The following is a 20,674-nucleotide window of genomic DNA, read 5'->3' as shown; positions in this document are numbered from 1 at the left end:
AAACTTAAACCAAACAAAGAGCCCTTCTGGGTTTAATTGGCCATGGGCTTTGTCTGTGGCCCAGCCACTGGAGCCTCCAGATAGGTGGAGGGGAACCTAGGGCAGGAAGAGCACTGTAAAGATGGGGGACAGTGGAGGCCTTGGGGGGACTGCCATGTGATGGTGGCATCAAAACACAGCTAGTCCTCTCCACCCCCAATGAAGCAGCTTGGCTTTGTACCTGCCTCTCACTGAAGAATTCTCTTTGAAGATGGTTTCTTTTCCTCTGTGTGTCAGGTGGAGCAGGGATTGCTCCTTCTCCTCCTTTTGGAATCTCTCTCTCTCTCTCTCTCTCTCTCTCTCTCTCTCTCTCTCTCTCATTTAAAATGGAGATTAGAGGTAGCCTTGTGGACGTGATATTTTCTTCTGCTAATTATGTTTATTGTCAATCAAGTCCTGGGAGGCAACAGCCTGGCACTCTGAGTAGACTCCACAGGCTGCTGGAACCATGGCTTCCTGGGATAGAGGTGGCGTAGCCCAGCTAAGGGCTGGATTTTCTAGTTTGAGTGAATTCTTATTTCATGGGTGAGGCAACCATGGCCCAGAGGAAGGAAGGGGTGGCCGACAGTCTAGGTTGTGGACACAGCTGTGTGACCCAATGGCATTGACCCACTATCTACTGTGGAAAGGAATCATCTCCTGTTCTCCCGGGGAGGATGTGGGGAGAGGATCTGAAAGTGCCCCGTGTGAAAGGGTAGGGCTAGACTCAGAGACTCAGAGACTTATCTATACCAAGACATCCATACCAAGACTTCGGGGTCAAAGATGAGTGGAGGCCACTCAGGAATTGTCTTCTAGGATATCCAAGGGCTTGGACAAGCCCCCAGACCCTTAGCACTCTGTTTGGGCTGGATGGTTTCAGGGGTCAGTTGGGCTTTGTTATGGACTCCCCAGGGACCGGACAGAGTGCACCTGTCCCACACAGGTGCAGTGTGACCCTCACAGTGGGTGCCTGTGAGGTTTCACAGGGGAAATGACACATGAGTTAGTAAGGGCCACTCTCATGTAAGTACTGTCCAGACAGACGGGAACCCAGATGACCAAAAAGGTAGAGGACACTGGGCTCCCTCTCTTAGAGGAGGGACACTCTGCTATGGCCCTAGGACACCAGAGCTCTGGCTCCCTGTTCTAGCCTTGGACAGAGTCACACCACTCTGGATTCTCTGACTCTGAGCTCTTTGATCTTGACTGTGTCATGTCTATTTACAGATACTTAGTTGTAGGACTCCACAGACCCTATTATTATATGTTCCAAACTCTCCTCAGAAATCCCCTCTCACCCATCTGTCATACATTTACACACCTGCCATTTAACGCCCTTGGGAATAGAGGCTCTGTTTCACTCAACATGGCATCTCCAGGCCCTGAACCAACAGTTGCCAACAATGATCAGATGTGTATCTTGTGTCGAGCACCGTGTAAATCGATGCTGATGCATAATCTCACTGAAACCTCACTAGTGAGAAAAAGTACACGTTCCTCAACTCATAACAGGGTGACCCCTTGAGGAACCTATGGTGAGTTGCAAGTGTCTTAAGTTAAAACGTATTGAATATACTTACCTAGTGTGTCTGGTGGAGCATGGAGGGGAGGGAGGGCAGGAGAATAAAATGTAGTCTGTACTGCATAGAAGCTGTCCTACAAGCTTTCTACCTTACTGCACAGTAGACAGGAATGCCTCTTGTTTACCTTCTTGCCCATGTGGCTAAGTGACAGCTTCTGTCATTGCTGTTGCCTAGCATTGGGGAAGAGTTCTAGACTATAATATTATTAGCCTGGAAAAGGAGCAACATTTAAATTTTGCAGTATAGTTGTTACTGACTATGCACTACTTTTACCTCATGGTAAAAGTTGGAAATTGTGAAGTTGGAGGCCTTCTATACTATAGCTGTAAGCTTACAGAGGAGGACACCAGGCTCACAGAGGTTGCTGTCCATAAAATCTCATAGCTGTCAAGTAGCAGAGCTGGGATTTGAACTTGGGGACGTCTACTCTACTCTCCTGGTCATGGAGCACCTACCACCTGTCGGTACTGTCAGGTCAGTAATGTGAATGTCCTCTCAGCAAGGCCTAGCCAAAAGGTCCAGTTAGCCCTGGATGATTCTTTAGGGTACACTGTACATTCTGATACATTTTCTTTATTTCTACTGCTTGGGAACAGGGGGCACAAAACTCAGTTCCTCCTCTGAAGGCTTAGATCTGATTACCATGCAGCTGAATCAAGTCAAATATTTCCTGAAGGTGGGACACACCAAGGTGAGCCTTGAAATGGGCTTTGTGTGGCTGGTTGGACAAGTGGGTCAGGGAGAGTGCTGGTGACACTGGGGCGTTTAGAATGGACTAAGAGGTGTCTGGGCTTTCTCCAGCTATCACATTGGTAAACTCTATGTGTGTGTGTGTGTGTGTGTGTGTGTGTGTGTGTGTATGTGTGTGTGTGTGTGCGCGTGCGTGCACATGCACAATAGATAGTTAGATAGTTAGATAGATAGGTAGATAGATAGATAGAGATAATGACCTAATATCTCATAACTGCTTTCTCACTCCTTTGGGCTGGCGCAGTCAACACAGAATATTACAGTTCTCAGAAATGAGGTGACTCATCTTAAGTCCAACCTGGCATGAGTCAGGACTCCTCCCACATTCTCTACCTTCCAACCACTGTGCCCTTTGCTGCTCTGTCCCCTATGGAAATCCACAGGCCCCAGTGCAGCAGGCTCACTGGTACAGTGCTGTGGAGAGCTGGGCCTTCTGCTGACAGCGAGAAGACAGTCTGTGGTGGACTGGCAAGGACAGGTCCAGGGCAGCTGCTCTTCTCCTTGTGTTTCTCCCTGGTTGAGGGGTGTAGATCGATTGCCTGGCTTTATTAAGGACAAAGTGCTTTTTGATGATGGGAGGGAGGCTGCTCCTAGCATGGGGACTTTGCTGGTTGGGGGTCAGGGGTAGCTCCCTCAGCATCAATCTCCTGGCAGGGCGTCCCTCTCTGGGTAAAGGCCCAGGGTTGCTCACAGAGGGAGCTCTCAGGAGGTACAGGGTAGACTGCACATAGGTCCCGTAGCTCTCTGCAGCTGCCCTAGAGGGAATCTAGAAAGAATGCCACTGGTGGCCACACCTGTGCCCAGTCAGGGCCACTGGCTGCTGGACATACATGAAGGGCTGGACACAGACTGAACTCTGGGCCATTATATCATCTTTGTAGACAGGAAAATGTGGTTTAAGGAGGACATATGTGCTTATCAGAGTTCCATAGTAGTGACATCACAGCCCCCAGAATCACATTTGGCTGTTGGACACCAAAACTTAGGTTGTTATTTCCACTGTCCAAAGTCCATTTCCTAACACAGGACTACAGGAACACTTGCCCTGTGGTTCTTGGGGACCCATGAATAAGGAATAGGCTTACCCAGCAAGAATGGCTGCTGTGGTGCTTAATGGAACTCAGAGAGCTAACAAATAGTGGCTTCCAGGGCCATCAAGGTGGCCCTGGCTAGGGAATGCTGAAGCCGTTCCCTGAAGAGTTAAAGTTATAGAGTTGTGCTGCCCCTAAGCATTTCCACTCACCCTCAGATTCTGTATTGTTCAAAAACAGTTTTAGAAGGTTTGTAAGCTAGGAGTGAACACTTAGAGTAAGAGGGAAGACTAAAGCACGGGAGGCAAAATGGTCTTCCCTAGGTCACACAGATCATTAGCTAGACCGGGACTGGGAACCCAGTTTTCCAGTATGCATCGTGAATATGGCAATTTCCTTTTGAGTCTGTAAACAGTCTTACATAGCTGAGTATGTTCTAAATAGCAGAAAGAGGTTGTTTAATTTAGGTATTGAGACTGAATTGTCAACTGACAATGGTCCGAAGTTACCAGGCAGCTCCTAGGACCTGCCATCTTGACTTGAGACGAGTCAGAGTGTGTCTTTGTTTTGGATAAGCCTCCAGGAGGCTGTCAAACTCAACTCAGAGCAACCTTTTTCTTTCTGGACAGAATAGCAGAATCCCAGGGGGAGGATGGGTAAGCATGGGGAGAGCCAAGACTAGCCTTGGTGAGCCTTAGCTCACTTCTTCTTCTTCTTCTTTTTTTTTTTTTTTTTTTTTTTTGGTTTTTCGAGACAGGGTTTCTCTGTATTGTTTTGGAGCCTGCCCTGGGACTCACTCTGTAGACCAGGTTGGCCTCGAACTCACAGAGATCCGCCTGCCTCTGCCTCCTGAGTGCTGGGATTAAAGGCGTGCACCACCAATGCCCGGCTGCAATACTCACTTTTGACGGTGAGGAACATGGCCTTGCTGATGTCGGTGCCCACACCATTGCTGGCCTGGCAGAGGTAGTAGCCAATGTCCTCTTCCAGGACGTGGCGTATCAGCAGGGAGCTGTTGGGCAGGATCTGGATGCGGCCAGTGAGGGGCACTGGGTGATATTGCTGGGGGTTCCCACTCCCTGGAAGGAGGCAGCAGTTAGGGCGGTGTTGGGAGTGGGTGTGACCTGGTACCTAGGAAAGGCCTGGTAAAGCTCTCTTGCCCATCTGGGAACTTTCACAGCAGGATTACGTCATCCCACAGTGCTGGCACCACACAGGTCCTACTGCACAACATGAAATACCCTCTGGCCTGGACCTCGCTCTGAAGCACAGAAATGGTTGAGGCAGTACCTCAGGCAGAACCCTCCGTGTCACTGAACTTGCTGGAACGAACTCATGGGACAGGAAGAAGAAGCCATATTTGGTCAACTTGGCAGTAGGCCAGGAGATTGAGTTCTCCTGTGACAGTTGCCTGGTCACGTGCAGTCAGCCCTGGGGAAGAGGCCAGCTGTCTTCCATGGTCTTGGGTACCTCTCCAATCCCAGCATTAGCTATGGACAGTCTATCATGTGGTGTCTAGTTGGATATCAAATGCATCCTTGTGATTAGGCTGGGCCGTGTGGGGACCAAGCTCTCAGACTAGATAGGACCCTAGGGTGGGGAGGGAAGGGTGGGAAAGCAAAACGAACTAGCTTTAGGGTTGCAGGAGGTCAAGCAGTAGGGACAAGAGGAGCTTTGGGGCTGTGGATGTAGCTCAGTGGTGGAGGGCTTGCCCGTCATGCATGAGGCCCTTGGTTTGATCCTTAGCACCACAAACAGCAAGCAGGAAATTTGGACTCAGCATCCTGTCGTGTCTCAGCCTGGTGTGGCTGAGAATGGCTTCTGTATCACCAGATGTAGGGGTTCCCTAGCTCAGCATTCACCACTCCTCCCAAGGTTGCATGCAGGAACAGTCCCAGTGGTCCTCCCCTGCTCCCCTCACAGGTACTGTCTAGCTCACCTTTGGCATGCTTCCACATGACCTTAGGTGGCGGGTAGCCATCTACTGAGCAGTTGAGCACACCAGCTTTGCCATAGATGCCATCCTGGTTGTTGGGTTGCACCACAAATCGAGGGGGCACTGTAGAAAGAAGGGAAGCAGGGAGAAAAAGAGGCTGTCAGTCTGCTGGGTCCCCTAAGTAAGGGGGTCTCTTCCAGCAGATGTCAGCCCTTCTTGGATCATTACAATGTTGGGAGTAGACAGCCTGTGAAGTCAAGAAAAGACTGAGAGCTCTTGCAAGTACTGCAGTGGGAGCTCAGAATCCTGAGTTCCAATCCTTCCTGTGCCCATGGCTGACCAAGGAAGGATGCCCTCCACTCCAGGCCTGAAAGGAAGAGGCTTGAGTCTCTCTGTAAGAACCCAGCCAGAACCAGCTTACCAAGAGCCAGTAACTCCAACTGGAACTCTACAAAGATGCTCTTGGTCCCCCACCCCTTCCAGAGGCTAGCCTGACCCGCTCACCGCGCACGATGAGCTGGCGCTCCCTGCTCACGGTGGCTGCTGCGTTGCTGGCAATGCAAGTGTAGTTGCCATTGTGCTTGAGGGAGACACTGGAGATCTGCAGGGAGCTCATGAATTCCTTGCTCTCAATGGTCACACCCGAGCCTGAGATGATCACCTGTCCATCCTTTCTCCAGGTGATGCGGATGGGCATGTCCCCCGAGGACACCACACAGGGGATGTAGAGGAGCTGGCCGATGGAGGCAGGCGGGAACTCGAAGGGCTGGATCAGAGGGGGCACTGGAGGAACAAGGGGATGCTACGGTCACGTGCTACTCACCCACCCTGGTCAGCTGTCCCACCTGGTGTGGGGGGGTCTGGCTTGCACCGACCCTGGGGCAGGCCTCAGGTCTCTGGGACTCTTTTCTCCTCTGAATGCAGCATCTCCTGGGCATGCCTTGGTGCCCTGGCTCTTGCCTGCCTGCATACCCAGGCCAGGACTCCCGGTCTCTGTCTTACCCTGCCCAGTACTCAGATTGGTCCTTGAATTTGACTCATGTGCTTCCTGACCCACTGCTTAACTTGTGTATGATTCCTCATCTCGGCATCCATCTCCCAGCCTTTGGGGGCCTGGGCTAGGTAGAGGTGAGGTGCATTGGGAGAGGTGAGGAAAGCCCGTGTAGATTGTCTTCCTTCCGTCTCCATGACGACTTGCCCAAACCAGATGTCTCCAAACCAGCTCTTGTCATCAACTCACCCCTCCCTACAGCCATCAGTGTGGAGAAACTTTATATATGCATAGGTATCTCACTGAATCCTTCTACCAGTCATGGACCTGGAGTTTGATGGTCCCATTTTACAGATGGAAAGACTGAAGTTCAGAAGAGCTGTAACTGAGAAAGTTATGGGAGGTGACTTGAAACCTGATCTATCTGCTCCCCAAGTCAATGTTCTTTTCACTAAGCGGCATAGCTACCTCTTCAGGAAAAAAAAACCCACAAACGTTCATAAGGCAGGCCCTTTTGTCTTCCAGGGTGTGAAAACAGCCTGTTATCTGTCAGGTAGACTCCTTGGGTAGAACTCTCTTCCCCCAGCTGCCCTCATCTCAGCCCCTGGGGTGGGGGTCTGCAGTCTGAGTCGCTGTGAGACGAATCCTCCTCTCTCAGCACTGGCGGGAACATCAGCCATTATCTTTATGATAACTCAATTAGGCGGCAGCAACTTCCCCAGCTCATGGGGTGGGGGGGAGAGGAGAGTGAAGGAGACAGACAATTAGCTTAACAAGGATGAGCGCGAGTAGATGAGGGCCCCTTTCTGCAGTCGAATAATTAAATTACAAGGCTGCCCACAGTCTCCAGCCTTCTCCCAGGCTCCAGCCCATCCCTCTTTGAAAGTCAGTGATGCTATTCCACCATAGGCCTACCCAGAGCCACAGCCACAGCCACAGCCGTGTGCACAGGCAAGCCTTGCAGAGCCACAGACTTCCAGGGTTCAGAATGAAGCAGCCACATGCGTACCTAGTTCCTCTGGCTCCTTGGTGGGGTAGGGTAGTGTGGTGGTCTGGAGGCCATGGCACTTAGGAGGGGTGCTGACTGCTTCCATAACTCCCACCAGGGGCCTCAGCCTCCTTCCAATGCCACCCCATCTTGTCCTGCGCTCCAGCTTGGGGGTGGGCAGGTCTGTCATCGTGAGTTTCCACGCCTGAGCCTTGCTTGGGGAGCATCCATTGCTAGGAGCTCCCCATCCACTAGCCAACTTTCACCCCTCTGATTCCAGACCTGCCTTGGCTTTGGCCAGATCCTAGACTCCAGCAAGATATCCTAGGGTTCTGGTCATTGGTCAGATCAACACATTCCTGTTATTGGCTGCGGTGGGACATTGCCCCTGGTCCTGAGGAAGATTGGCTGGGCCATGGGCATCTTGATAGAGATTTCTCTGAAACTTAGGCTCTAACAATGGTCCAGTGCCATTTTATTGAGGCTTCCTAGAGAAACTGCTCTCTTTAGGCCATTATGAACCACCGTGTGTGTGTGTGAGTGTGTGTGATGGGGGGAGAGAGAATTGTGTGTGTATTTGTGTGTGTATGTGTGTGTATTTGTGTGTGTGTGAGTGTGTGTGTGTGTGATGGGGGGAGAGAGAGTGTGTGGTGTGTGAAGGTCACACCTAGGCCTCTAGGCCTCCTTTTGGGTTTTGATTCAATTGCTTCAAAAATCTAGTGCAGACCTGACTGCTACCATGTCTCTGAGGCTTGGAGCTAGGACTTGTATAACAGGAGCATTTGCTGGTTAAAGATCACAGGTGCCCAATAAATGCTCATTAGATATGTAAATAAGTGAACATGTCTGGGTATCACTTCTCAGGGTGACCTCATGGGTTCCTCTGTGTGGTGGACCAGGGGTGGGGTAGACATAAAATGAGGGTCCAACTAGAATAAGAGGAACCCTAACTTCTCTCCAGGTGCTGCTGTTCTGTGAGCATGCTTGGAGCTTCTCCTTGGTCCTTCTGAGGGCCAGGCCTTTTCTGTAGCACTAACCCAACTCTTGTGATTGAGGAACCTCTGGACTGTGAGCAGGGGTTTGTGATAGCAGTGGCACTTCAGGGACTGGAGAACAGGACACGTGGCCACGGCAAGGGTAGTCTGAGTCCAGGGGAGACAGAGCAAGAAGATAGACAGTGATACTGGGTGAGGAGCTATTGCTCAGCAGGGGAGACTGTCTCTCTCAGTAAGGAAGGATTTAGAGACTGGTGCAAGTTACTAAGGCAGGTTAATGAATTAACTAGCCAATTTATGTAATATTCATGAAATGCCTGCTCAGTAAAGACTTTGCCATTGTGTGTACGACGTGGCAGAAACCTGCCAAAGTCGTAGGTGGAGAGCTTTGGGAGAGGCTAGATACCATCCGTTATGATTACTGGGCCAACATTCCCTGGACACAGACACAGGACTCAGTAGAGGCAGGTGTCCTCTGGGGGTGACCACAGTCTCAGGGAGCCCTGGGCATTTGAGGTGACACACATGCACACAAAATAATACGTAAGATGAGGGGAGGGAACCAGGCTGAGCCAAAGGGCAGAGACCACTGAGGGCTGCCATTCCTTTCTAATCAGTAGAATGGTGTGGAAGAGCTCTTGAGAGGTCACTGGAAAGCAGCAGCCAGCACCCACACTGGGGGTTAGTTATATGGGTAGGATGGCCCAGGGTTCCTTGATGTCCTATGTGACATATGACTAGACAACTCCTCAGAGGTCCTGCACAGCATGGACTCTCCATCACATAACCACCACCAAGTTACATCAGGCCACTGTGGCAGAAGCTTTTTCACCGGCTGTTTACTCTAAATTGAAATAGTCCCTCCTAGAGGAAGGACAGACAAACACTCATAAAAGTAGGGAAGCCCACGAAACTTACAAGATTCACGAGGCTCTCCCCAAGCTGATAAAAGCAGCCAACAGTTGCTGGCCAGAGACAATATCTCCTGCCGAGCTCCAGGGGTACAGCTCTCCTGATGTGGGTGTTGCTCTAAGTAACCCCTTACCTCTGCTTCTGTGAATAATCCCAACAAACCACTGCTTCACTCAGCTAGACTTGGGTGTAATAATTTCTTTGTCCTGTTAGTGCCCCACCTGGGGCAAGCAGACATTCCTCTCGTTGCTAAGGAAAAGTCACACAACCCTTCTGCAGATGATGGAAGGACCAGGGCTGCTTGGGACACTGCAGTTCCAGGCTGGCATTCTTACAGCCCTCGGAGATTTCCTGGGGGAGGAATAAAACTAGGGTTCCTGGCTGCTGTGAAGGCTGGTTCACCCCAAGAGGAGTGCTGTGGGCAAGGGGATTCTCAGCAGTGGTGGGAATGTTTGATAAGAAAACATGGGTTTTTGTTTTTGTTTTTTTTTTTTGTTCTGGATTTCTAGAAAGGACAACACATCATTTAGTCACATCTTTGTAAGCTCAGGAGCTCAGGTTTAGATGTTGTGTGCCATCTTTCCCCAGGGGAAACCAATTTTTTCAGGAGTTGGGGGTCTCTGACCATCTGCTTTCACCAGTGTCAACTGCAGACCCAAGCTGTGCCCTGTCCCTACATTTCTGCAGTAGATGTCTTGAAGTGTCACGTAGCTGGGGGCTTCTTCCCCGGAGCAAGGTACCATACCAGGGCAGGGGCCATAGGCTAGAGAGTCTACAAAGATTCAGCAATCATGGCAGTCCACGCAGCATCTGGCTGCCATAAAGCCTTTATAGACACTTGTTTGGAAGTGTCACGCGGTGCTGACCACCAGCCCAGCCCATAAACGCTTTATAGGGTCTCTTATCATCTGTCTTTGAAGCTGAGCCTTTTATTTACTGCACCTGCTCGGAGAGTTTGCACTGTGGAAGTCAGAGCCTCTCTGTCCACACAGCATGGACACAAGAAAGATCTATGTCTGGGATCAGGACAGTTGAATTCCAGACTCTGTTGCTCCCTCAAGTGACCATGAGCAAGTGGCTTGTCACAACCTCCTGGCCTCTGCCTCTGAGCCTTGGCTTCCTCCTCTGTAAAACGGCAGAGTTTCAGGCCTGGAGAGATGACTAAGAGTGCTTGCCACACAAACATGGGGATTTGAGATCAGATCTCAGTAACTATGGGAGTGGTGGTGCTTGTCTAACCCCAGTGCTGTTGTGGGCAGAGAGAGGAAGCTCACTGGGCTTGTGACCACGAGCTTAGCTCCAGGTTCAACAAGAGGTCCAGTCTCAGGGAATAAGGTAGGGAGTGGTGGAGCAGGACATCTGATGTCCTCTTCTGGCCTCCACACACATGCACAGTACATATGCCCACACATATAAGAGTGTATACAACACATACACACATATACACACACACAAACACACACACAAAATGGTGGATGTAGACCATTAATTTCACAAATGTGACCCCGAATTTTCCATTTCAATAAATCTAATTATTTTTAAAATAAGCATAATTTATTCAGTTTTTATCACAGCCATCCCTTCATGGGAAGGCTTTCCCTGACCACAAGGTCCCTCCCTCCTGGCACTCTTATCTCCAGCCCTGATCCGGATTTAATATTACACAGTGCACACACCATCTGTTTACCCCTAAGATGCAAGTTCCTGGAGGGTGGGGAGTTTGGTGTGTCTTGAACATAGCTGTATTGGTGAAACAGCAATAGTGCCAGGAACATAGTAAGTGTACAGCCAGTCACTGAGTGAATAAACACGCTTCCCCATCCCTTATCACCTTCACTGCCACCAGCAGACCTATCTGTCCCTGAAGGAGTACCCCCCCAACCCGTGTTCCCAAGGAAACTTGGCTGCAAGCAGAGCACTTTCTAGAGGTTGTCATGGTAGAAGTAGGCAATTCTCCTCCTGTGGAGCCAGTGGCGCCCCCTGCCTGTAGATTACGGCAGGGCTTCTTTCAAACCACCTCCGCAATAGCAAGCCTTCTGGCAGGTGGGTAGTTTATGTCTTCAGATCATAGAACCTCCCATCCCAAGCCACTTATGGGAGTGGGAGAGGGCTCCCCACAGGAGCCTCCTCCATTTATGGCTGAAGCTATGCACTGGCTAGATAGGGACATATGTGTGGGTCTGGGGTAGGAGCATGTGTGGATAAGGGCATGTGTGCAGGGTCAAGGCCCTCTTCTGCTGGATTGCTCTCCATGGGCACTTGGCGTATCCTCAGTCCAGTCATGGCCTCACTCTAGCTGCAGGGACTCTCAGAGACTCAGACGTGGGGATGGAGACATTTCCCCACAGAGTCATAGCAAGAGGTCCCAGTTTCAGGCCCTGCTCCTGATTAATAAAACATTCAGTCGTTTCAAAAGTCACTAAGCCTGTGTTGGTTCTGTGTGCATTCCTCTTAGCATCCTGCTAAGGATCTTTCCAGAAGCCCAGAAACAAGTGCTGCCTCCCTGAGACTGGTTCCCCTTGCCATTCAGAGCTGCATGTGTCAAGCCCAGGAAATCATCAGGGCATCCTCATCCCTCTCCATCCGTCCTCTGCTTCTCCTGCCTTGCTGTGCCTCGGCAGGAGCTCTCGAGCCATGTTTCTTGTAACCACCCATAGTTGCCTTTCACGGGTCAGGGATGTTGTCTCGCAGGAGGAAGCGTTTGTGCACACATAACTGCCCACATGCATGTACGTGAGTCTGCCCCAGAATGAGAGGGCTAGTGTGCTACTCTTGACACTTGATTGTGAATGTTGTTTGTACACACGTGCACCCCACACTTCTCTGCACACACGTGTGTATGCATGTTGGCTATGCTCTGATTTTGGCTCACCGACTGAAGATTTCATTAGCAGACAAGCAGTCCCCAGAAGGACTGGAGTCAGCAGTTATTTTTCCAGCTCACAAAGCAGCGTGGGCTTGGCCGCACCTGGTCCACCAGTCTTGGCCCCACAGAGAAGTGGGGGTTGACATACTATTTTGCAGGCTTCCAGTGCCTGTCTCATTCTGCCCCCACTTTTCCACACTCTAATCCCCCAACATGATGCACTTTCTGATATCCAGTAGCCACAGAGTTTGGAGTGTTACCCCTGCACCCACTCCTTCCTCCCTGGAGTCAGGGCCCCTTGCCATGCCCAGGGGCGCCTCCTCCTCCCCCTCCTTGGGGAGCTCTTGGAAGAGCACAGCCGCTAATCAAGCAGCGTGATCATAATCAGCTTTGATGGGCTCTTCTGCAAAAGTGCATTCTAATGAGGTGGGGAGCTGAGCTGAGAGGGTGGGGTTGGAGGAGCCAAGCTTTCAGAGTGGTGGGGGAACTGGCTTCCAGGCCTTTACACGAGTGTTTGGTCTAGAGAGGAAGCAGGGGCTCTTACCCCTCCTATGGCTACATGTTGGGTTTCTTTTTCAGGCTCTGATGAGCAGGAGCAGGAAGGTTTGCACACAAGCCTGTATCACACACAGATAGACACACTCAGAAACACACAAATAGACACATAGATACACACATAGGTACTCAGACAGAAACACAGACTCACACATGCACAGACACCCTTGTATACACACAGATGGACAGACCCACAGACAGATACATATACATACAGATAAACAGACAGACACACAATACATACACACCACATGTGCGCGCACTCTATGCCCCTCTCCTTGGGCTGGAAGACATTGTCACTCTGCACCACCACTACAGATTCAGTGAGTCGCGGAGCCTGAATGCATCAGATTCAATTCATTAGGACTGATCGCTCCCTGAATGGGGCTGAATAATTGATGAGCAGAGAGCAGCTCTCAGAATGTTCCGAGTACTCGGAGGCTTGCTGGAGCCCTGTTATGTTTATTATTTTTTTCTTTTAGCTGACAAACCCAGCCAAATGCTTGCTGGAGCATTGGGCGCAGGGAGCAGAGCAGAGGTTAGACGCTTTAATATGTGATGTTTACACTGTACGCTCTCGGCCCATTGCTTGTAACAGAAATGGATACAGGCTTCTGTGGTGCCCAGTGGGGTGGAAGCAGGGCGGGCGGGGCTGTGCCGCATCATCACCAAGTCCATTTGCCCAGGTGTGGGATGGGATCGTGGTCCTGGCTTGTGGGCTCATGGGCTGCCCGGGAAGGGCATCAGGTAGGAAACACCCTGGTATTGCCACAGCCTGGAGCAGGGAGGTGGCACTGCTACCGTGTAGCCAGCTCTCTTTCTCAGGCTGAGACAGCCACTGACCCCCCAGTTTTTGGAGCTCACAGTGTGACTTCCCATCAGTTACTCCAACTCAGACTAGTATCTCAGAATCGGTTCAACAAACGCATGCCGTGCTGTGACAGGTGGCAGGGTGGGTACCCAGGGTGACCCGGCCCTGAGAACTGCTCAGGGGGAGCCAGATGACAGAAAGATAAGAAGCACAGGGAGGAGGTCTTCATCCACCTTTCACGGTGACTGTCAGGTTCCAGGGCCTTCCCCTCTGTGAAGGGCCACCACCAAATACAGCATGCATCCCCTCAAACGCTTTCCTAGACAGCACACGTGATGCTGCTTCCAGGGTCAGAGCACGGAAGAATCCAGGTCTGAGACCTTCAAGGGCTCCCCATGTGTTGGGCCTTCTTGGCCCGGGCCTGTGATCTGTCTTCCTTCCCTGGACCCTGGCCTCTACCTAGCTTCCCATTCCTGGTTAACTGTCCCTCCCTCTCTTCCCTTCTGGATATATGGGAGAGGTCTTTCCAGCTTTCCTGTTTCCCCTTCAGGATGGATGCCTTCAGGAGGGATGCCCCCAGGTGATAGGGGCCCTTCCTTGGTCTCAAGGGTATTATCTCTCTTCTGTGACCCTCCAAACACCACATGTCCCCTCTGTTCTTAAGGTGGAAGCTGGGGTTGATGCTAGGCTCCTAGCCTGTCTTCTTCAGACCTGTATCCTCCTCCGAGATTTCCTGGTCAGGCAGGATCCAATTCCCCTGTCCCTAGAACCCCCAGGACCCTCATCCCAGGTGCTCTCCAGACAATCCCCATGCCTGTGGATCCCAAAGGATGCTTTTGGGGCTCCATAACTGCACCATCCCAGAGCCAAGGGAGCAGAGGCTAGTGGCTTCTGAATTGTTCCTTCAAAATCAGTGTACCTGCAGACTTAGGGGATTGCCTTTGAGAGGGTGACACAGACACTTAGCACCCACCTAGACCCCTGCTCAGTCACCCATCAGGTGACTCAGAAAGCTGTGGTGGGCTGGTGACTGAGCTCCAGGCCTCAGAGAACTAGCATATCACCTTGCCCCATGTCGTGTCAGAGGCTGGAGGTGTTCATTCTGGCCCAGAACGGAGCCAGGGTGGTTAGTGTGTGCTTCCTCTACCTTAGCCTGCTGCTGCTCTCTAGGGTGGCCCTATTGGGTACCTGATGGCTGCTTCCTGACATTAGTGGCCCAGTGTAGGCCACCATCCCTTATCTGAACCCTGCCCAGAAAGCATGCTGCCTCCTCTTGTCTACAGCTGAGTTTTCAAACCCCTGGGATTGGTGCTGTTTTTTTCCCCTGCAGCTTTTAGCTTCGTATCCATCATATCTGCCTCCTTTCTTCCAAAGGCCAGGCCCATTCGGTCTTCCTTGGGCTTCTACTCACTGGGGATTGCCTTCTGCTGGGCACCCGTACCAGCTGCCTGGGAGGGAGGCAGGCAGGTTGCCGGTGGGGAGGGACCTACCTTTGACGGCCACGTGGACGCTCTGGCTGATGGAAAGCTGTGGCTGGATGAGAACACTGCATAGGTACTCGCCCTCATCCATGCCCTTCTGCACATCTGTCAGCTTGAGGGTCCCGTTCTCAAACACCACCTGGCGGTGATTATCCGGTAGCAGCAGGGCATCCTTGTACCACTTGATGGAGTAGTAGGGGTAGCCAATGACCCTGCAGTTGATGAGTGTGTCCCGCCCGGCGACTGCTGTGATGTTTCTCATTGCCCGGATGCTGGGGGGTCCTGAGGAGTGTGGGGGAAAGTGGAGAGGAGGGGCTGGTGGCGCCATGGGCCAGTGCCATTTTGTGGTGGGGCTCTTCTCTCTTGCTTGGTCCCTGGGACTTCCCCTGGGGAAGGGAGGCCTTTCTCAGCTAAGTGCAGAGGCCAGGATGGGGGTCACATAGGTGACCCCCAAAACTCACTGTTGTTGTTGTGGAATAGTTGTAAACCGGTGTGAGCCACATATGCCTATCACAAGGCTATGAGTCCAATTCACAGCCTGGACAGGAACCACCAGGATTGGGCCAGGTGAATTCTTATTTAGGGAGAAACTAGGATCAAGGTGTCAATAGCGAATGCTTGCTCACACTGCATTTAGTAATAACAACCTCTCATTTAGTAATAAACTATCCGAAAGAAGGTCTGGGCCATGTGAACCCACATGTTGCTTTTTTCCAATCAGGGAAATTGTGTTGTGGGTACCTGAGAAAAGGCTGTAAAGTTGGGTTCCGTCTACATTGCCAGGGGGTGGGAGTATCTTCAGCTGGCGGCAGGCAGGGAGCATTGCGGGAGTGGGAGAAGGAAGCTTAGAGGTCACCATTAAGGGACAGTTCTGAAGAGCAGCAGGGGACTCTGGGGCAGGACTAGGGAAGACAGAACTAGAAAGTCTTCCAGGGCTCTGCAGCTCTGTGGTGGCCTCAGACTCGTTATGTGGGACGGGAGAGCTGGAATGGGTGAGTTTAGAATGATCTCCACTTCTCCACCTTTCCCTCCTCAGGGCAACGGTTAGCACTGGTGTCCATTTCTGACAGCTCCCCTGTCCTCTTTCCCTTGGGTTAGAGGTAACTGGTAGGGTCCAGAGAGGGCCAGTCAGACTGAGAGAGCTACAGGGCATCAGAGGGGACAGCTCTCACCATGCTGACTTTGGGAGCTGAGGTAAGGGGATGGCTGGCACCCTTCTCCTACTCCTTCAGGCTGCCTATCTCTGGGAGTCACCCAACTCCGGCCCCAGTTTCAATCTTCTACTCCTGAAGATTTGAGCCTTGCAGTTGAGAACACGATCTCCAGGCTCCTGGCTGTCTACACCTCCTGGAACATTTCAGGGTTGGCTCTGTGGAGAATGCTGGGAGCTCACTGTTAAGGTTGAGTCTGCCCTACTTCTATCTGTCTTTGTCCTTTCAAGACCCTGCTGGGGGCTGGCAGGTGCTAGCAGGTGCAGAGAGCACTGGGGGCCCAGAGTGGTTTGATGGGGTGGATGGGGGTGGGGAGGATGGGCAAGCCAGATTGTGGGAGAGAGGGGGGGCAGGGAGGAGAATGGGATGGACTCTACCAGACACACTCACACACAAGAATGGTGATGGGACTGTGGTGGGCAGGAGAGAGAGAGAGAGAGAGAGAGAGAGAGAGAGAGAGAGAGAGAGGGAGGGAGGGAGGGAGGGAGGGAGGGAGGGAGGGAGGGAGGGAGGGAGGGAGGGAGGGAGGGAGGGAGGGAGGGAGAGAGAGAAGGAGAGAGAGAAGGAGAGAGAGGAAGAGAGAGGAGAGAGAAACCTCCACTAAAATCAAAATGACAGTTATTAAGAAGCACACAAGAATGGTGGTGACCACAAAGATGGCAAAGGAACTCAAAAGCCTATTCTGATATTTAAATGTGGACAGGCACCTCTTACGTTTATTCGCGCCTGATATTCAGCACTGCCCACCGAGTTCCGCGCTGTGCACCGGTACACGCCCCCATCCCGGATCTGGGGGCCCGTGACGTTCATGTGGCTGATGGTGGTGCCGTCGGACATGGTGTACTGGTTGGTACGGTGGCTTCCATCCCGCACGATGGGCTCGTCGTCCAGGGCCCAGGTGACCGTGGGGGGCGGGGCGCCCTTGGCAGCACACATCAGTGAGAACTGCTCCCCGGGGTTGACCACCTTCTCGCTGAAGGATGAGACGATGCGGGGCGTGCCGTCTGCAGGGAGCGAGGAGCCCCCTTCAGGGTCACTGAGTCACAGAAAGACTGTCCCCCCAGGCCACCCACCCAGTGACTGGGAGGAGGCAAAGTGGCAGCCAGGATAAAGACAAAGGGCTGTCACGTGTGGGCTTGTGCTGTACACAAACCCAATGAGGTGCAATTACTACCGAGGAGCTAGACACAAGGAGCAGGCGGCTTCACTGGTGGCTGATGGGAAGAACGGTGAGGACAATTACTCCCACGTCTCTGGACATGGCGAAGATTAAATTAATTACTACACTCAAGATGCTCCTCTATTTATTAATAAAGACTACAAGGCTCAGAAGGCACACTGTGCATGAAGGCACGTGTGGGCGGAGTCTGAGTGCAGTTTTGTGCTGGACCATGGCAAGGATAGGGAGTAGTGGCATTTAGCCCTATTAACAAAAGGCCTTAAGTTTGAGGTTTAAAAATGCAAGTTTCCCAGAGACCGTGGAGGTGACGGGAGTCTGCCTAGCCACATAATCGAGGATGAGACAATTAATTTCATGTATCATCTTCCTACTGTGGAATGTGGGGGTGCAGTTACCACCCTGATCATCTCCCCCCACAGGACTGGTGTCAGGGATTAAAGAGACATTACACACACAGTATCTCATAAATATTTACGCTTATTGTATGTCAATCTAAAATAAAAAAATATGTCTGGAGTAGTAGTGCATGCAGGAGGCTGGGCCTGGGGGATTGCCACCAGTTCAAGGCCGGCCAGCCTGGTCTACATAGTGAGACTTGTCTCAAAAATAAATAGATAAATAAACAAACAAAGAGATAAATAAAAAGATAATAAAAGTAGATGCTGAAAATAAATAAATAAACAGATAAATAAATAAATAGCAGGGCAGATGTCATAGTGTTATTGATACTCTTTAATGTTACACATCAAATGTCAATGTTTACCAGAGACCTGGCCAGCCTGCCAGCCCTGCCCCTACCTCTGGATGGAAGAGACTCCTATCTAGAACTGGGGAGACCTTGATGCTTTCCTGGGCCTGGGAGGATGTGGCAGTGTCATGTGACCTTTGGCTCCTCCTTTTCCTCCTCTCTTCCCTCCCTGTGCTAACCCTGCCTTCATGCTTTCCCTTCCCAGCTTCATTTTCCACGCCTCTGCTCTCCAGGGCCACCCTCTAAAGTGCCAGAAGTCTACTGAAGGCAAGAGGTTGCCCCCCACAAGTGAAAAAATGAGCCGGCTAGCAGGGTGCTTCTAAGCGGGCGGCTTCTGAGACACGGGCTATCCTGTTTCAAAGGATCCTGCACTGTGATGGCATATTTGTTGGGAAGATCACTGAGGCACTGGTTGAGCAAGCATTAGGGCTTTTTGTGCACAGCTCTGTGGCCTGGGGTTGGCACAAGGTCTTAGGTTCAGTGGTTCGGTGACTGCCTAGCTACCGGACCCCAAAGACCCTGCAGTGAGACCAGGGAAGACCCATTCTTGCAGGTCTGAGGTTGGCATCTTTGTTAAAACAAAGGTGGTGTTTTGCTTGTTGCTGTGTGGTTTTTGTAGTAAAGAGAATCAGCTGGGGACACACTAAGCCTAAACTTGTTGGAAGGCCTGACGGCCCCTTTGCATTAACGAGCAAGAGGCGTCTTCTCCATGTCCTGGGTTCATAGCTGGGCAGGTAGAGTATAAGTTTGATTTAGTTCTGTTTTTGGCTAAGCACCTTGCACTGTGCACAGCGTGAACAAGCATGCTGTGTGAGGGACCCCGGGTGGTAGCAGGTGTACCAGGAGAGAGAAGAGGATGGAAACGGAGACCCCTGGTTAGAAACAGCCTGTTGAGAAGAGGTTACAGGTTGGAAAGGGTTTCAAAGTTCAGAGGTTCCTGGCACCATAGCCTCTGGGAAACCCAGAACCTCTAAGACCCTAAGGAAACCCCTCTACTAAGAAAGCGCCAGTAACTGATGAGGGCAAAGGTAGCATATGATATAGTATATAGTATAACTATATAGTATTGTTAAAAACCCTTGTTCACTGGGCATGTGGCCAAGGCTTCCATTTCCTCAACTTCAAAATAGGGGACATCAAAAAGGACTTCCACACGGGCCTGGCAGAGCTGGGAGGAGGGCATGGCGCCTGCCATGTGTGCACTGGGCACCAGACTGATGCCTCCCAGCATGGGCAGCACCTCGCAGGAACCACAGCCCCACTCTGCCTTGCCACCCACACCCACTCACCTTCCAGCACGATGATGGCAAAGTCCTGGGATGTCTGGGTCTTGCGGGTGGCGAAGCACTGGTAGGCTCCCGAGTGGCTCTTCTGGGCCGAGGAGATAAGTAGAGTTTCATTGCTGAGCCCGCGGATGGAGATGGCCTCCCCCGGCAGCACCAGTTCAGTGTTGCGGTACCAGCGGATGGTGAACTCCGGGGAGCCCGTGAGGGCGCAGGACAGGATGACAGTGCTACCGATGCCCGTCTTCAGCTTCTTTGGTGTCAGGGTCACATGAAGGGGATCTGCGTGGCCAAGTCGGGCAGATGCGAAGGCATAAAGGGAGGTGGGAGGAGAGGAAAGAGTTTACCATGATGGCATGTGGCTGGATGGATAGAGGTCAGATCCTAGCTCTGCAAACACACCTGCGTGAGATCTGGGACTAGGAAATTCCCTGCTCTGGGCCTCGGTTTATTCATGAGGTACAAGCCAGGATTTTCTGCAGTTATGTCTTGCTCTGATGGCCTCTACTTCCCTGAGGTGGGTCCCTCTGCTTAGGCAGATCTTCAAGGCTCCCTTAGCTCACCCAGAAGCCTGGGATCTTGATTTACATGGCACCCAGAAACCAGAAGGCACACTTCTTCCTATCAGCTGCCTCTCATCCCCATGCAGGCCACTAGCCAGCCCCTGCTTCCTGCTAGCCCGATGTCCTTTACATGCATGTGGGGTTCCATCTCCTCCCTGCCCCCCATGGATCATCCTTCTTGTGCAGTGTCCTCCTCCTCCGAAGAACTTTCATAGATTCCCCAGGCTCAGTAAGATATCCAAAGCCCCCAGAGGCCCAGAGGCCCAAGGCACCTGCCCTCATCTGCTGTCACTAAGGTTATATCTCTGGAACATCAATGACCTATACGTGGTTCCCGTCTTCCCTGGAATGATCAGGTTCTAGGCCTAAAATGCTTTGCCTAATTCCTGTTGACCTCTGATCACTTCTTCCGAGGAATCTTCCAGGATTTCACCTCTCCTCCCACTTTAAGTCACTCTCCTATCTCCCCACCAGGGAATAATCAACGCTATACCGAGCAGCCTGTCATTCAGTACTCTTTCTCATCCTTTGGATGGTGGGCCACTTGGTAGTAGAGGTATTCTCAGCATTATGTCCCCACCAAGACCCGGACTGTGAGTATCATTGACTGGATGGTGGACTGGTGACAGCCCCAAGTTGGCTCTCACTGATTTTTATGCCCGGAAGTTCCTGTGCAGGAGTTCTGGCTGCAAGAATGTAGGAACCCAAGGAGGGCATGGCAGGCCTGAGGGGTAGGGGATGAGAGAAGGCTGTACTGCTTCCTCTTGAG

The 20,674-nt window shown here is 51.7% G+C and overlaps 1 protein-coding gene across 2 annotated transcripts in view; it reads right to left on the bottom strand.

Annotated features, from left to right (window-relative positions):
- Positions 1-20,674, bottom strand: part of Dscaml1 (DS cell adhesion molecule like 1) — a 322,600-nt gene that overhangs the window by 59,638 nt on the left and 242,288 nt on the right. The window contains exons 6-11 of one of the 2 annotated variants that reach the window (XM_013113019.3): positions 19,349-19,624; positions 16,839-17,135; positions 14,930-15,202; positions 5,826-6,104; positions 5,325-5,444; positions 4,288-4,464 (exon numbers count right to left, since the gene is read on the bottom strand). In XM_013113019.3, coding sequence (XP_012968473.2) covers positions 4,288-4,464; positions 5,325-5,444; positions 5,826-6,104; positions 14,930-15,202; positions 16,839-17,135; positions 19,349-19,624 — 1,422 coding nt within the window. The remainder of the gene's footprint in view (positions 1-4,287; positions 4,465-5,324; positions 5,445-5,825; positions 6,105-14,929; positions 15,203-16,838; positions 17,136-19,348; positions 19,625-20,674) is intronic. The other variant, XM_013113020.3, reaches the window with a different exon arrangement.

Source organism: Mesocricetus auratus, unplaced genomic scaffold, assembly GCF_017639785.1.
Source record: "Mesocricetus auratus isolate SY011 unplaced genomic scaffold, BCM_Maur_2.0 Super-Scaffold_100022, whole genome shotgun sequence".
In the NCBI taxonomy this organism is placed as follows: domain Eukaryota; kingdom Metazoa; phylum Chordata; class Mammalia; order Rodentia; family Cricetidae; genus Mesocricetus; species Mesocricetus auratus.
This window is presented reverse-complemented; position numbering and strand designations above follow the sequence as displayed.